General features: G+C 45.8%; 1 protein-coding gene across 1 annotated transcript in view; it reads left to right on the top strand.

The window, feature by feature from the left end:
* The window catches only part of syt9a (synaptotagmin IXa), a 158762-nt gene that overhangs the window by 102723 nt on the left and 37508 nt on the right, over positions 1-18531 (top strand). The window contains exon 6 of the mRNA XM_077248226.1: positions 1237-1366. Coding sequence (XP_077104341.1) covers positions 1237-1366 — 130 coding nt within the window. The remainder of the gene's footprint in view (positions 1-1236; positions 1367-18531) is intronic.

Genomic DNA, 18531 nt, shown 5'->3' with positions numbered 1-18531 from the left:
ATGTTCTGTCCACCTCAAAATCTCAGACCGTACTAATTTCACAAGGATTTTCATTAAAACGGAAGTCAAAGCGACCGGCCTAAAATCATTTAGCATCTTAGGGCCTCTACATTTAGGGACCGGAATGACCACCGCATCCTTCCAAAGGATTGGTACATGTTGTGTTTTCAGAGACTTATTATAAATTTCATGAAATACAGGGCTCAATTCTTTTGCACCCTGTGAACTTAAAATAAAACTGCACATTGTAATTTATGTAAGTTAACTCTATTTATTACCAAGGCATTTGTCAGTATTACAGGCAAAATGGAAAATGCGAATAACTGCATTGCCAGTTGATATAAGTTGTGCCCCTACATTTTCTGCCTGTGCTCCTAACATTTTCAGTAAGGGGCTACAGTGCTCACAGAAAAAAAAAGCCATTCTAACATTAACAAACATAAATCAATTCTGTAACAAATGTATTGTTAATGTTAGCCAATGCATTGCTAACTAATGGGACCATATTTTAAAGAGTACTCACAAAATTGTTTTCCTTGTTTTACATTAATTTAAAAGTGTTTAATAATACACTGTATATGTAAATGTATTATTATTGTACAGTATATGTACGGTATACATACATTTCTAATTTGGTCTTCATGAAGGGGTACGGTATGTGAGGCTTTTTGGTGTGGCTTAGGATATATGGGTGCTTTCACACTAGCAGTTTAGTTCGAAACAGATCACAGTTTGTTTGTTGGTAATGTGAAAGCTGTCATGCGGACACAGGAGCACACTGTGGTACCCAACCTTAAACTACCTTTAGGAGGTGGTCTGAGTTTGGATGCACTGGATCTGTGGAGTGATTCCCGTGAATATGAACACATATGAAAATAATGTAGGGTATGACAGTGGTGATGATTTACCTTGGATACGAGCGAGAGTGAACATGCAGTGTTGTCATGCATAATGAGTGCAAGCTGAGTAGCAAATGAATGGCTCATAATCAGCTGTCTCAAAAGCGACAGTTTTCTAGAAGCAGAAAGCTGCCTTAATGCGACACACATACAGTAGATACAAATGTTGTGGTAATTGTGATGAACGCAAATGAACCAGTGTTCGATAGATTCGGAGTGCAGCAAACGTGCCCAGTTTGAAAGCCCCCTAAGACAGAAAAGTTTTTTTTTATAACAACATTTCTGCAAGAAGTAGTCTTACAAAGTAAACATAGTATTTCTCTGTTTCTTTTCACAGTGTAGGTCACAATGAGGTCATCGGTGTGTGCCGAGTAGGTACTGATGCCGAGGGTTTGGGAAGAGAACACTGGAATGAAATGCTGACTTACCCACGCAAACCCATCGCACACTGGCATCCTCTCATCGAGGTAAGAACACATGGACATCCTCGTTCTGTCCCGACACACACACGGGAAGCAGAGAGATCCACTTGCAGTATTTTATTGGGGTAATCCGAAATCATAAATCCAGTCCAGACAGGGGTCAAAACCAAAGAAGCAATCCAAAAAACATGAAACAATAAACAAAAGCACAAAGCAGAACAGACCTCAAAGGTGACGTGACGAATAACAAGGACTCCGTAACAAACACTAAACAGGCAGGGTATATATAACACAGAACTAACAATGATAATGGGGAACAGCTGAGTGCAATGATGATAGGGAACAGCTGAGTGCAATGATGCAGTGATGGGTACAGACAAGGATTGTGGGGAATGCAGTTCATAAAGTGGATGACACCGTGGGGAAGGAGGACATCTAGTGGACACCTGGGGAACACAAACCCAACACTGTGACATAACCCCCCCTCTACGGAGCGGCTACCAGACGCTCCAAGACAAAAAAGACCACAAAACAAAACAAGAGTCCAGGATGGGAGGCAAAACAGTAAAGGCTGAGGGGGAGGGATGGGGGGTCAGGTCCGTGGAGGGAACAAGAACAGGGGGTGATGGTTTAGCTGGTGACCAGGGCGAAGCGGACAGCCCATCGGGCGGCCATGGCGGAGAAGACAGTCCATCGGGCGGCCAGGGCGGAGAAGACAGTCCATCGGGCGGCCAGGGCGGAGAAGACAGTCCGTCGGGCGGCCAGGGCGGAGAAGACAGTCCGTCGGGCGGCCAGGGCGAAGCAGACGACCCATCGGGCGGCCAGGGCGGTGAAGGCCCCTCGGGCGGCCAGGGCGGTGAAGGCCCCTCGGGCGGCCAGGGCGGTGAAGGCCCCTCGGGCGGCCAGTGCGGTGAAGGCCCCTCGGGCGGCCAGGGCGGTGAAGGCCCCTCGGGCGGCCAGGGTGGTGAAGGCCCCTCGGGCGGCCAGGGCAGAGGCTCAGGAACAGACACTGACACCGGCTCAGGAACAGCAGACACCGGCTCAGGAACAGCAGACACCGGCTCAGGAACAGCAGACACCGGCTCAGGAACAGCAGACACCGGCTCAAGAACAGCCACAAGAACTGTAACAGTCACAAAAACAGACACAAACACAAAAACAAACACTGGCTCTGGCTCTGGAACAGGCACTTGCTCTGGAACAGGCACTGGCTCTGGAACAGGCTCCGGCTCTGGAACAGGCTCCGGCTCTGGAACAGCCATTGGCTCTGGAACAGGCATTGGCTCTGGAACAGGCATTGGCTCTGGAACAGGCATTGGCTCTGGAACAGGCATTGGCTCTGGAACAGGCATTGGCTCTGCCTCCGGCTCTGGAACAGGCATTGGCTCTGCCTCCGGCTCTGGAACAGGCATTGGCTCTGCCTCCGGCTCTGGAACAAGCATTGGCTCTGCCTCCGGCTCTGGAACGGGCATTGGCTCTGCCTCCGGCTCTGGAACGGGCATTGGCTCTGCCTCCGGCTCTGGAATTGCATTGGCTCTGCCTCCGGCTCTGGAACGGGCATTGGCTCTGCCTCCGGCTCTGGAACGGGCAATGGCTCTGCCTCCGGCTCTGGAACAGCAGACACTAGCTCCGGCTCTGGAACAGCAGACATGGGCATGTTCAGGATCCGAACCAGACGCTCCAGATAGTCCAGATCCAAGAAGGCAGACGGCACTGGCTCTGCCTCCGGCTCTGGAATGGGTACTGGCTCTGCCTCCGGCTCTGGAACAGGCATTGGCTCTGCCTCCGGCTCTTGGACCGGCAATGGCTCTGCCTCCGGCTCTGGAACCAGCACTGGCTCTGCCTCCGGCTCTGGAACGGCCATTGGCTCTGCCTCCGACTCCGGCTCTGGAATAGCAGACACTGGTTCCGGCTCTGGAACAGCAGACATGGGCATGTCCAGGATCCGAGCCAGACGCTCCAGATAGTCCAGGTCCAGGAAGGCGGACGGAACGTGAACAGTCTCTCGCTGGGCAGACGTGACGTGAACAGTCTCTCGCTGGGCAGACGTGACGTGAACAGTCTCTCGCTGGGCAGACGTGACGTGAACAGTCTCTCGCTGGGCAGACGTGGCGTGAACAGTCTCTCGCTGGGCAGACGTGGCGTGAACAGTCTCTCGCTGGGCAGACGTGGCGTGAACAGTCTCTCGCTGGGCAGACGTGGCGTGAACAGTCTCTCGCTGGGCAGACGTGGCGTGAACAGTCTCTCGCTGGGCAGACGTGGCGTGAACAGTCTCTCGCTGGGCAGACGTGGCGTGAACAGTATCTTGCTGGGCAGACGTGGCGTGAACAGTCTCTCGCTGGGCAGACGTGGCGTGAGCAGTCTCTGACTTGACAGACGTGACGTGAACAATCTCTGACTGGGCAGACGGAACATGAACAGTCTCTGACTGGGCAGACGGGACGTGAACAGTCTCTGACTGGGCAGACGGGACGTGAACAGTCTCTGACTGGGCAGACGGGACGTTATACATCTCCCTTTCACCTCCTCCGCGGCGACCTCCTCGGGTCCCGCGGAACTTTACCAACCGGGTCCCCTTAAACAACCCCCTTCTCTCCCGCTCGGTGGCTGGGGAAGAGATGTTGCAAAACATACCGCTGGATCTCTAATGACGGAGTCCTTCTGTCACGACACACACACGGGAAGCAGAGAGATCCACTTGCAGTATTTTATTGGGGTAATCCGAAATCATAAATCCAGTCCAGGCAGGGGTCAAAATCAAAGAAGCAATCCAAAAAACATGAAACAATAAACAAAAGCACAAAGCGGACCAGACCTCAAAAGTGACGTGCCGAATAACAAGGACTCCGTAACAAACACTAAACAGGCAGGGTATATATAACACAGTACTAACAATGATAATGGGGAACAGCTGAGTGCAATGATGATTGGGAACAGCTGAGTGCAATGATGCAGTGATGGGTACAGACAAGGATTGTGGGGAATGCAGTTCATAAAGTGGATGACACCGTGGGGAAGGAGGACATCTAGTGGACACCTGGGGAACACAAACCCAACACTGTGACACGTTCTTCTCATGCAGGTCAAATTTAGTACGTGCTTGTGCAACAGGCCTAATACATCAGGCCTGAAACTAAATGTCCCAAATACAGAATTTCAACTTTAAATATAAAATTATAAAAACTTTGATTTGTTTGATATTCTGTTTAAATCCCTTGTGTAGTTTTACAAAGACAGCAGGTATCTTTTCAAAGTACTGTACATATCTTTTCATTGGGTGCATGGTTATTTGAAACCAACAATTATAGGTCATTATACTCTTGTCTGGGCTCCCAATGCTGTGCACATTTTGTATGTCTCCCTTATCCGACAGACTCGGTACACTTACACGACAACAACGTACTAAAAAAGCAAAACTTTTTGCATACAGGCGACAATGTTGTCAAAACGATCCCCATTCACACGGATCTGTGAAAATTACTGAATCGGTGTATTGTGCATGCCAGATTAGTAGTTAGCGATGTCACATTGTGAAGAAACACTACAGGCCTAATGACTGAGCACGTAATATGCATGCACATGATGTCACCATTTTAACAAATTAGCATTTTTGTATTACACGGAGGCGATAATGATACAGTTTCAAAACATACTTAAAAAATGTTGTCATAAATGTGCATTATTAGGCCCTTAAAATGCTGTTTTTGTGCAAAATTCATCAAAAAAAATGTCCCCGTTTTTAGTTGAAAACTGTGTCATGCAAACGGGTCTAAATTTGGTTCATGTTCTTTCCTATTGGGCTGATGATCTGAATCAGGTGTGAAAATTAAAGAAGTGCAGAGTTGGGCAAGTTACTTCCAAAATGTAATACATTATATTCTAGTTACTGTCCTTTGAAAATAATTAGTTAAATTACAATATTACTGTCTCTGAATTGTAATGTTACACTACTTTTGCGCTACTTTTGAGTTACTTTCACCAAAATAACCACAGAAGTATGACTAGATATGATACTAAAATGCTAAAATGTAGTTTATTGCTGCACATTATACATCCAGTGGAGAGTGATGTTGTAGAACATAATGACTGTGTAGGAAGGCTCATGGCGCAATACAATAAGTAACAATCACTGTCAGAATCACAAAAGTAGACAAACGATCAAAGTCTGGTAAATTTTGTAAGAGATACCAAACACAATAGAGCTAGACCCCACTATAATGCAACCTATAACCAATGACATGGTAAGATGCACAGCCTCTTTTACTTTTGATTTCTATTCTTTTATTTTATTTTAGTTCAGATTCACAGCACAAACCTAGCACGCATTGGGTGGACACTATTCTCTTCACTTCAGCAGACAGAGATAAACTTAATTTCTGTTGCTTTGTCTTGCCCGCACTCTCATCCACTGCATTCTTTCTCTTCTCTGACCATGCAGCTCTCGTTTTGCTTAGTGTTAGCATGGCACCAGTCCAGGTGTTTCTTCAATTTACTCGTGCTATTTCTCGCTGTAGAGAGTTCCATCTGTGTCGCACATACAGTTGGTACTCAACCAGAATAATACTTTTACCGCCGTGGGAATAGGGACGTTTATTTGCTGCCTTTTACCGCTAAGTGTCGCTAAAATCACAGACTTTGAAAACTGTCAGATTATTCTCTCTATTACTTAATCTACCAGCTGGCCTGGTAGTTAAACAAATTTAAATTAAACAAAATTAAAGTACAAATTTAGAACTAAAACAAATGTAGGCTTCTATTATTGCATCCAATTTAAGCACAGTAGGTTAAACGTTAACATTGTGTGCCTGTCACAGAGTCATCAGTACCACCTGCCACACCATCAGTACCCGATCACCCGACTCCGCCCATCCGCTTGTTAACACCAGAATACTCACCACACCTGCACCAGCTCATCATCACCACCACATATAAACCCACACATCCCTTCACTCAGTGTCTGGTCTCGTCAGAGATACACTAGACTCTTCTGAATACCCAAACTCTATCGTCTGTCTTCAGCCTGTGATTGTCCGTCACCTGATACCAGCCTGTTCCTCCACTTTTCTTCCGTCCTCAGGACCGCAAGTAACCTAGGAAAACCATCATTAAATTCCATCCAGTATACTCATACTTCTGCAAGCGTGTGTTCTTCCACTTCCAGTCATTCTGTTTCCAAATAAACCTCTACTTACCATTTCATCCCGTTGTCACTCTCCTCTGTCTGTGACAGAAGACCAGACTAACAGAATGCAAAGATCCGCTGGATCTGAAGAGGACCCTTCATGGGTCTCTCTCCCCAAGCAAGCCGTCAGTCAACCACTTCCGCCCGGTGTTCACTCTCCTTTATCGCCTGCCTCTCACAGTCCCATGGCCCGACCAGCGACCTACACCGGTGAGGCGGAGGGTTGCAGCTGATTTCTTCTGCAGTGTTCGCTTTACTTTGAGATGCAAGCGCACGCCTTCCCTACTGATCGTACCAAGATTGCCTATTTAATTTCCCTCCGCTCTGGTCACGCTCTCCAGTGGGCCCAGTTCATCTGGGAAACGAATGGTGTACTCACTCGTTCATGGGAGGCTTTCATCGCCCACTTCAAGGAGGTTTTTGGCCTCAGCACCTCCGCTCTCTCCATCCATGATCAGTTGTATCGCCTTCGTGAGGGAAACTCGTCCGTAAATGAATATGCTTTACATTTCTGCTCTCTAGCGGTCAACTATGGAAGGAATGAGACCGCGGTAATCACCTGCTTTCTTCAAGGATTGAATGCTACTATTCGTCATCAAGTAGCCGTCTATGACGATGTAATCGGCTTAAAAAACGTCATTCAGCGTGCCATTCGCATTCTCTCAACGTCTCACCGTTTGTGCCCTGGACCAATCCGCTGCGCACCCTCTGCCTCCCGCACCATCTATGACCCTTCCAGCATCTGAACCAATGCATTTTGACTCTTACCACCTCTCCATAGCAGAACGTCAATGACGTATTCATATCGGCCACTGCATTTACTGCGGTTCGGAAGGACATCTTATTCCTCAATGCCCGGTGCGACCACCACACCCAGCGGTAAGTGCGGTCCATATTTCTCCTATGATCTCTCCATTATGACGTACTCCGGTTATGATCTTGACCCGTTCACACTGTGTTCCAGCGTACGCCCTCGTTGACACCGGCTTCTTGGGGAACTTAATTTCCCACCAACTCCTCACGAAACTCCATCTCTCGCAGAGAAGGATCACAAAGAAGTTAGAGATCCACACCATCTTAGGTAAGCCGCTGGGCCGTGGTCAAATCTGTCACCAATCCCCCGTAGTCACTCTTCGCATCGGAAGTCTTCACCAGGAGGAGAGTTCGTTCCAGGTGCTGGAAGGGTCCACAGCGGACATCATCCTGGGACGCCCGTGGATGTCAGTACACCCACCGCAAGTCAACTGGACCACTGGGGAGATTACTCAATGGAGTGAATCCTGCTTCTCACCTTGTATGCTACCCGTCATTAAAACCTGTCGTCAGAAACCTCCTCCCGGTGATTTCCACTCCTCCTCTAATCTCCACATCAACTCCGCGTCGATCGAAAGTCCAGAGTCCAGCCTTAAACTTGAGATTCCCCTTAAGGGGGCGATTCCACCTAAAGGCTTAATCTATCCACTCTCCATCCTGGAGCATAAGGCCATGGATGAGTACATCAAATAAGCCTTATAACAATGGCTCATTCGACCATCCACTTCCCCTGCTGCATCCAGCTTCTTTTTTATGGATAAAAACGACGGAGGCTTACGTGCATTGATTACCGTGCACTCAACGAACAAACTGTCAAATTCGGCTATCCCCTTCCTCTGGTCCCAGCTGCTCAAAACAGTTACGGGGAGCACAAATATTCAGCAAACTGGATCTTAGAAGTGCCAACAATCTCGTACGCATCCGAAGAGGCGACGAGTGGAAAACTGCTTTCATCACTCCATCAGGGCACTATGAATATCTCGTTATGCCGGATGGACACTCTCCATCCGTCTTCCAAGCCTTCATGAATGAAGTGTTCTGTGAATTTCTGCAACAATTTGTAATCGTTTATATTGATGACATCTTAATCTTCTCCAAGAGCTTAGCCGAACACCGTGACCACATCCGTCAAGTCCTACAAAAACACAGAGATCATCAGTTATTCCTAAAGTTGGGAAAGTGTGAGTTCCACCGCACCACTGTTCACTTCCTCGGCTACGTCATCAGTCCTCAAGGGATCCAAATGAACCTGAGGAATGGTGGATACCATCATAAACTAGTCGTAATCCACCACCGTTAAGGACCTTCAGCGATTTTTAGGATTCACAAATTTCTATTGCCGTTTCATCCATCAATACAGTCTTATCAGTTCGCCACACACCTCTCTCCTCAAAGGCCGGCCCAAGTCTCTGTCCTGGAGCCCAACCGCTACTCAAGCCTTCCAACAATTGAAGAAAGCCTTCTGTTCAGCTCCCATCCTAGTCCATCCCAATCTGGAGCTCCCCTTCGTGGTCGGAGTGGACGCCTCATCGACCGGGGTGGGAGCCATTCTATCACAGCAGCAGGGGAAACCTCCAGTACTCCATCCATGTGCCTTCTATTCCAAGAAACTGTCCCCGGCAGAGCAAAAATTACGACATTGGTAATCGTGAACTGCTGGCTATCAAGATGGCTCTCGAGGAATGGAGACACTGGCTGGAGGGAGCACTCCATCAAGTCGAAGTTATTACAGATCATCGTAACCTTGAATATCTTCGAGAGGCCAAACGTCTTAATCCTCACCAAGCCAGATGGGCCCTCTTCTTCACCCGTTTCAACTTCCGTGTGACGTATCGTCCAGGAGACAAGAACTTGAAAGCTGAGGCACTCTCCCGTCTTCATGTGCCTGAATCCAACGTGTCGGACTGAACACAAGGTACAGGAGATCGGGAGATACCTACGAACCTACCCACCAGAACCACGACAGCTGGAGCCGCTTCCTCCCATGGGCCGATTATGCATAGAACTCACTACGCCAGGACACCACCGGTCTGACACCGTTTCAATGCATACTCGGGTACCAACCGCCTCTCTTCCCCTGGTCAGGAGAGCCGTCAGAGGTCCCAGCTGTCAACACCTGGTTCGAAGCGAGTGAGAGGGTATGGGACTCGGCGCACGTCCATCTCCAGAGGGCAGTGCAAAGACATCAGAGCCAGGCCGACATTAAGAGAGGAGCTACACCCCAATACCAACCAGGTCAAAAGGTCTGGCTCTCCACAAGAGACATCCGTCTTCGCCTGCCCTGTCGAAAGCTGAGTCCCCACTATGTAGGTCCCTTCACCATCGAGAGGCAGGTCAATGAGGTCACCTACAGTCTTCACCTTCCCTCAAACTACCGAATCGCACCATCATTTCATGTCTCACTATTAAAGCCTTTCACTGATCCTCTGGTCTCCTCTTCCCCAGGATCTGATGGTGTTGATGTACCTCCTGCTCCAGAAGTTGGAGAAGAAGAGACGATCTACCGTGTACGGGACATCCTGGATTCCCGTCGACGGGGCCGCCTCCTAGAGTATCTCATAGCCTGGGAGAGATACGGTCCCGAAGAACACACTTGGGTCGCTAGGGACAACATCCTGGACCCATCCCTCCTCACCCAGTTCCACGAGTCTCATCCCAACTGCCCTGTTCCTAGAGGTCGAGGCTAGCCCCGTGGACGGGCAACGAGGGCGTCAGGACCCGCCAGTGGAGGGGGGGGGTAATGTCAAGGAGTCATCAGTACCACCTGCCACACCATCAGCACCCGATTACCCGACTCCGCCCATCCGCTCGTTATCATCAGAATACTCACCACACCTACCTGGACACGCTGATAGGATAACATTCGATCAGAAGCGCGTTTAAACCTGTCTTTTCAATATCTATGTGGACAACATCCGGATACAGGTCATATATTAATGCCAAGTGTAAACACAGCCTGACAGTGATATCCATAGCAACAAAAGAATCAAATTTTCAAAACAGATCTATAGGCCTAAATTAACCCTCTGAGGTCGACTATCGCGCGGGCGATAGCAAGCCTTTTTTTCTTATCAGTGCAAAAGAAACTCAAAATACTCTGTTGATTTTGATCTTACATATTAAGTGTTGTACATCATAAGATCCTGATAAGTGTCTATTTTTTTGTGGATACTCAAAATAAAAACAAAGTGTTGTGCTTTTCGCCAAATAAAGAAAAAAAAACATGATGCGCGTTCTGCATTCTCTCTGTCAGTAAAGTCCATTCTGAAACGCGTCTGAAAATTAACTGTAATTCCGCGAATACTTGTCATACAGGCACGAGTGTTTTTCCATAATGAAGCTTGAACTCTCTTCTTTTAAATGAATGAATTTATATAAAAAAAAACTAATATTCTCAGTTTATGTAATCTGTATGAAAAGAGATGTCAGTCTTTTTCTTTCCAGTTCATTGTGAGGGACCAAGCTGGCAGGCATGAGGAGTCAAAAAATAAGTTTCCAAAAAATGTAAGTTTTTATTTACAAAAAAAAAAAAAAAAAAACTAAGTTACAGAAAAAACTGAAAGTTCTGGGCCCATAAAAGAGGTCAACTTAAACAGAACATAACAAAGGCTAAACACATGAAGTAACTTAACAGACCTACTAGACTAACACATGGGGGAAACTTATATAGTGGCTGATCAGGCCATTCTGACACAAAAGGGGGTAGACAAACACATAATATATAAACAAACCACAATAACTACAACACATGTTAAACCAATGCTACCTAATATGAACTAAAGATAAATCAATTAAATAATCATAACAACAAAGTATAACTAGCAAAGAAAAGAACACAACTCAAAAATGAAATACTCTGCCACCCCCATGATTTGGGAAAACATGGCACAGTACAATCATCCATTCCCCTACTTAAACAACTTTGAGTCAGTTGAAAGTCCTTTTGCCTGTCGCCTGTCAGCCTGCCAGTGAACCCCCCGCAGCAACTCCCCGGAACTGGTAACTCAAAAAGAAAAGTATTAATTTCACAGAATGTAACTTAAAGATAAATGAACCTAAAATTAGCCAAATTGACAAAGTTAACTAAATGTGTGCACCCAAATGGAAAACTAAGTCAAATAACTAATAAAACTGTTTTTAAAACTAAAATGTGTCCAGTTATTTATTTGTATGATATATAATGTGCTCAAAACAAATGAAAGAGCTACCACCGCGAGTTGTTTCCATCTGTGGCTGCTAGTGCAGCCCTCACATACTCCCCCTCTTCAGAACTCTCGCTGTGACAGCGAGAGAGGTAGTCTGCGGTCACATTGAGTTTGCCGGGAATGTGCTCTACCGTAAAGCGGAAGGGTTGCATGGCCAGATACCATCTAGTGACACGGCCATTAGTGTCCCTCATTCGCTGCAACCACTGGAGGGCCTTGTGATCAGTCTGTAATGTGAACTCCCTACCCAACAGGTAGTATTTCAGTGAGTCGAGGGCCCACTTGATTGCGAGGGCTTCTTTCTCTACTGTCGAGTATCGCATCTCCCTAGGGAATAGCTTGCGACTGATGAAAGCCACTGGATGCTGGTCACCTTGTGGTCCCTGCAGAAGGACAGCTCCAATACCCCTCTCAGAGGTATCTGTTTGCAGAATGAAAGATTTTTCAAAGTCAGGACTATAGAGGACTGGGTTCTTACCCAGAGACTGCTGAATGTCCCGGAATGCTGCCACGGCCTCCTCTGTCCACTGGACTTGGTTGGAACACCTTGATCCGGTCCGATCTGTGAGTGGGGCAGCTCTGGCTGAAAAGTTGGGGATGAATCGGTGATAAAAACCTGCCATCCCCAAGAAGGACCTCAACTGCTTCCTGGTTTGAGGCAGGGGGCAGGACTCTAGTGCATGTATCTTGTGGACTTGTGGTTTAATCACTCCATTTCCAATAATGAAACCCAGATACTCAGTCTCAGGCTTGGCGAAGACACACTTTGCAGGGTTAATAGTCAGGCCTGCTGATTGGAGGCGCTCCAGCACTTCCCTCAGGTGCTTGAGATGGTCCTCCCAAGTAGCACTGTAAATCACAATATCATCAAGGTATGCACAGGCATAGTCATCACATCCAAACAATACCTGATCCATGAGCCTTTGAAAGGTCGCAGGGGCCCCATGCAGTCCAAATGGCAACACTGTAAACTGGTAAAGTCCCCACGGAGTCCTGAAAGCAGTCAACTCCCTGGATTTCCCAGTCAGAGGCACTTGCCAGTAGCCCTTGCACAGGTCGATGGTGGTCAGGTAGCTTGCTTTCCCCAGGCGCTCAATCATGTCATCAATACGTGGCGTTGGATAGCAATCAAACTTTGACACAGAGTTCAGGTATCGAAAATCAATACAAAACCGTATTGTAGCATCTTTTTTTGGAACCAACACCACTGGATTACACCACTCACTTTTTGAGCGCTCAATGATCCCCAGAGACAGCATCAGGTCCACTTCCTTTTTCAGGGACACCAAGAGGCGGTCTGGGATCCTGTAACTCATTCGTTTAACTGGAGCCTCCTCTTTTAACACTATATCATGCTCCACCATATTTGTGCAACCTGGGTACTCTGAGAATATTTGAGGATTACATAAAGCTTTCACCTGGTTTTGTCGATCAGCCGACAGATGGCCCAAGTCAGGTTCCGTGGGGGCTGGTGAGGGCCGATATTGGTCATCTACCGCCTCTTCCTCATCCACAGCTCTGATCAGCAATACCTCTACCTTCCTCTCAGGTCTTTCAGCCCACTCCTTTAGGAGGTTCACATGGAGCACCCTGCTGGAACGTGGTCGGCCCGCAGTGGCAACTCGGTAAGTGGTGGGTCCAAGTTGTTTCTCCACCACAAATGGTCCCTGCCATTTAGCCAGCAATTTGCTGTCACTGGTAGGCAGCATGATTAGGACCTTCTGACCTGGAACAAAGGTCCTCTGCCGTGCCGACTTATCATACCAAACTTTCTGGTACCGCTGGGCCTCGGCCATGTGCTGCTGGGCAAGTTCTGCCATCTTCTGTAGCCGGTCTCTCATCTGAACAACATAGGAGATAATGTTAACACCCCCCTCACTCTGCTGGTCCCCTTCCCAGGCCTCCTTAAGCAAGGTCAGTGGTCCCCTCACCTCATGACCATACAACAGTTCAAATGGGGAAAACCCAGTAGAGGCCTGGGGTACTTCCCGGTATGCAAAAAGGAGGTAGGGTAGCCATTGATCCCAATCAGAACCAGTGTCATTGACGAACTTGCGGAGCATTTGCTTAAGGGTCTGATTGAACCGCTCCGTCAGTCCGTCTGTCTGCGGGTGGTAGGGGGTAGTTCGCACACTCTTGATGCCAAGCAGCTGGTAAACCTGTTTTAGAAGCGTGGACATAAAGTTAGTACCTTGGTCCGTTAAAATCTCACGAGGGAAACCAACTCTAGAGAAAAACTGTACCAAGGAGAATGCCACAATCTTTGCTTTGACAGATTTCAGGGGAAACACTTCTGGGTATCTAGTAGAGTAATCTGTGATCACCAACATGTAGCGGTTTCCAATTTTGCTTTTTTCAACTGGTCCGATAATATCCATCCCAAGACGCTCAAAGGGAGTACTAACAATGGGGAGAGGTTGGAGTGGAACTCTACACGGTCTTTTCCCTGCAGTCTTCTGGCACTGAGGGCAAGTCCTACAAAACTGGGCAACATCTGCCCGCAAACCAGGCCAGTGAAAGTACCGTCTAACGCGAGCCAGGGTCTTGTGCTTCCCTAGGTGGCCAGCCCAGGGAACAGAGTGACCCAAGAGAAGTACGGTATCTCGGGCCACCTTGGGAACCACTAGCTGCTTAGCTGGTCCATGTTGATGATAAAGAATACCATTCTGCAGGAAATACTCCTCTCCGCAACTGTACTCAAACTTACTCCCCACCACTCTCTCTCTAGCGCTACACAATAAAGTCACTAGGCTGGGGTCATCGTGTTGCATCTGAACAATGTCTGATGGGATCTTAAAACCCAGTGGTAAGTCTGGAGCTACTGCAACTGGGGATTTTATGACTGTGTGCTGGAACCTCTCCTGTCTCTTTTGCCTGCGTGACTTTCGGGGTTTCTCTGGTTGAGTGTCCAGGTCTGCATCATAAAAAAGGCAGGGCACTGAGGGTAACAGAGGGCTCCTCCACCAGCTTGGCTTGGGCTCTAGTTACAGCAACATTGCAATTTTGAGGTTGGTTTAACAAATCAAACAAGACTGGCAGGTCACTACCCAGCACTACTGGAAAAGGAAGGTTGTCAGCAACTCCAATGTTCAACAGGTAGGGTTGTCCTTGTACTTCAATGTAAACATCAGCAGTGGGGTAAGGTTTCCTATCACCATGTACACAGCAGATGGGAATGGTTTCAAGGGTGCGGACAACATTAGATGGTACAAACTGCCTGTGCACCAAGGTGTGATCACTGCCAGAGTCAATTAGGGCCTTCAGAGCTTTACCATTAACTCTGACCGTTGTCATCTTCATGGGTTGATTGCTGTAATATTTACGGTCATTTTCCCATGGCACAACACACATCTGAGTGAGCTTAGCAGGGTTCTTTGGGCACATTGGTTTTGTGTGACCCTCTTGGCCACACAGATAGCAAATAGGCACTTTACTAGACCTTTGTGTATTTGTTGGCTGGTTCTCCCTCAGAGGAGCCTTACCCACACCTGGTATTGCCCTCTGATGGTATTGAGAGGATGTGGGCCTGCGGGTGTCTTTTGTAGCCTTCCAGGTGGAGTAGCTCCACGGTTGTCCTTTCCTTCTTGCAGCCACAAACACATCAGCCAGTGAAGCAGCTTCTGCAGCCGTTGAGGGATCGTGTTCCCTGATCCATACCTGCAGCTCAGGAGATAGCATCCACAAATACTGCTCCAATATAATAATTTCACCAACAGCTTTAACAGTTTTACCTCTGGGTTGGATCCACTTCCCATAAAGCTCCTTCAATCTTACATACAGCTCCTTGGGACTTTCACCAGGATCAATATCTGCTGAACGGAATCTTTGCCTGTAGGTCTCTGGGTTAATGTCATATTTATTGAGAATGGCATCTTTAACACAGTCATAATCATGAGCATCATCTAGGTCCATATTCACATAGGCCCCTCTAGCCTTACCCGTCAACAATGGAATAAGGCGGAAAACCCAGTCAGCCCTAGGCCACCGACATGCTGCTGCAATCCTCTCAAAAGTTATAAGAAAGTGTTCAATATCATCATGCTCTGTTAATTTCTCTAATCTGGGCTCTGGGGGGAACCGAAACTGACCTGAGGCAGTGGATGGAACACACTCTGGTGCTGGCTCTGTTTGATCTTGGGGCCCAGGTTCAACTGAGTCCAGAGCTGTTGATGTGTTCGCTGAAATCGGGGAAGTGCGAGCTGGCCCATGTGGGCACGAAGAATGCTAGCCAAGTCCGACATCGTTGGATCTCTGCTTTCTTCACCCTCAGTGCCTGTGACTCCTCCTGAAGCTCCATTGTCAGTGCCATCTGCTTGCTCCTCTTGTACAGTCTGTTGTTCCTGAGACTCCCCTCGATTTCTTCTTCCTCTCCTTCCTCCACACTGCATTACTCCAAAAAAAAAGAAATGGAGAGGTTGAAAAAAAAACACAATAAAAATGACTCCTCAACTGGCTGGTCTCACCGCTGCCACCATATGTGAGGGACCAAGCTGGCAGGCATGAGGAGTCAAAAAATAAGTTTCCAAAAAATGTAAGTTTTTATTTACAAAACAAAAAAAAACAACTAAGTTACAGAAAAAACTGAAAGTTCTGGGCCCATAAAAGAGGTCAACTTAAACAGAACATAACAAAGACTAAACACATGAAGTAACTTAACAGACCTACTAGACTAACACATGGGGGAAACTTATATAGTGGCTGATCAGGCCATTCTGACACAAAAGGGGGTAGACAAACACATAATATATAAACAAACCACAATAACTACAACACATGTTAAACCATTGCTACCTAATATGAACTAAAGATAAATCAATTAAATAATCATAACAACAAAGTATAACTAGCAAAGAAAAGAACACAACTCAAAAATGAAATACTCTGCCACCCCCATGATTTGGGAAAACATGGCGCAGTCCAATCATCCATTCCCCTACTTAAACAACTTTGAGTCAGTTGAAAGTCCTTTTGCCTGTCGCCTGTCAGCCTGCCAGTGAACCCCCCGCAGCAACTCCCCGGAACTGGTAACTCAAAAAGAAAAGTATTAATTTCACAGAATGTAACTTAAAGATAAATGAACCTAAAATTAGCCAAATTGACAAAGTTAACTAAATGTGTGCACCCAAATGGAAAACTAAGTCAAATAACTAATAAAAACTGTTTTTAAAACTAAAATGTGTCCAGTTATTTATTTGTATGATATATAATGTGCTCAAAACAAATGAAAGAGCTACCACCGCGAGTTGTTTCCATGTGTGGCTGCTAGTGCAGCCCTCACATTCATTATACCTAATTACGCGTTAATGTGCCACGCCCACGGAGAGCGCGCGGTATTCAAACGCAAATCATCTGAGGCAAGCCATTCAAACATGCCAACGCCCACCAGCTGGATTATAAAACACATCGTGTTTAGTATCTTACTACAGCTGTGTACACAGCTTATCCCTACGCTTTGAGGAATAATACTATCAAATAACCCTGGAAAATGTACCAGAAGTGCTGGTAGTTTCATTTCGGGGAACAACGGATCCAGCTGATGTAGTAAGTCATTTATTCTTAAGTGCTTTGTTCTAATCGCGATATTGAATAGTGTCTGACTGTAAACTGCAAAAAGACTGTTTAAATATGAATTTGTGTCTGTGTGTAGGCTAAATGATGAATGAATGGCACAGGCGCGCACACACTTTGTTTACTACAGTTATACAGTGCGTGTCTGTGCCGTTCATTCACTCTCGCACCTACATTAGTAAACGTTATGTTTACATGAACACATCCAAACTATATTGCTATAGCCTACTAAGATGAGTAAAAATAGACTGAAATATATTGAAATAAAATGTCTGTATAAGCAACAAACTGCAAATTCACATGTATATGCTAATATATCATACACAATATGTTACAGACTAAATATGAATGTTTAGACAAGATTTTGTGATTAGTTTTGGATAGATTATAAAGTTTTGACTGTAAAAAAAGACTACTGTCACATAAAATAGGTACGTTTTAGGTATATTGCATTATCAACTAAGATGTTATTATAGTGTTTGTTCCAATATTCAAACTAATGAATCATTACCTTTTTTAATACGTATGATAAAATGTAATCTTTTTACAAAGAAATACACTATAAGAAATATTGTTAAAGTTTTAATTGTTTTTGTAATTGTAACCTATTTGTAATTGGTTACAATTTCTAATTGAAAAATATGTATATATAGATACTTTCTTTTTTCCTTGCATTCTTTGGGATCCTGTGACACACCTGCATGTGTGAAAGTCTAATTAATATGCAGCTCATTATGTATGTGGTACATTATCCGGCCTTTGTCTTCTCAGGTGTGCACATGCCTCCGTGCATATTCCCTTTCCAAACAAAAGGTGTCCTATAAAATTTAAATCAATGTATTGTTTTGTGTAAATGATTATTCAGGATGATTTTCAGATCATTTTGAAGAAAAAATTCTTGGCAACAACACCCATTAGTCAAAAGTCTTGTGGACACATATTTAGTATGTGTTTTGTGGCCTTATTTCAGACACTTTAAGTTTTAGTTTTTTCAATAACCACGCATAAACATAATTCTCTAAAAAATACAAACATGTACATACATGTTGCTCACATATTACGGTAGCCCCGTTTGTGCTATATAGAGTGAATTTACACCTTTGACATTTGTGCTTTTTTCAGTTATTTATAAACATGTTAATGGCAGAGTCAGAACACCTCAATGACCCCAAAAACCCCTAAGACCTCAGAGGGTTAAACAACTCAGAAAAAGACTTAACATTTTGTTGACTTGACTACAAAAAATCATAGTCTAACTAAATAATATCAATAATAATATTATTAAAAACCAATGAAATTATAACCCCATTATACATTTCAAGGTTTAAATAAAGATTAGGGACATTTTGTTTATTTATTTAAAACAGGGTTTGATCGAGTGTTTATTCCCTTTGTGAGGCAAAATGAGACATTCTAAATTTGTATTGCCAAAGAAATTTCAG

Source organism: Siphateles boraxobius, unplaced genomic scaffold (assembly GCF_051911475.1).
Source record: "Siphateles boraxobius isolate OS27281-9 unplaced genomic scaffold, OSU_SipBor_1 30, whole genome shotgun sequence".
Taxonomy (NCBI): Eukaryota; Metazoa; Chordata; class Actinopteri; order Cypriniformes; family Leuciscidae; genus Siphateles; species Siphateles boraxobius.
Note: the sequence above shows the minus strand (reverse complement) of the source record. Positions and strands in the feature narration are given on the sequence as shown.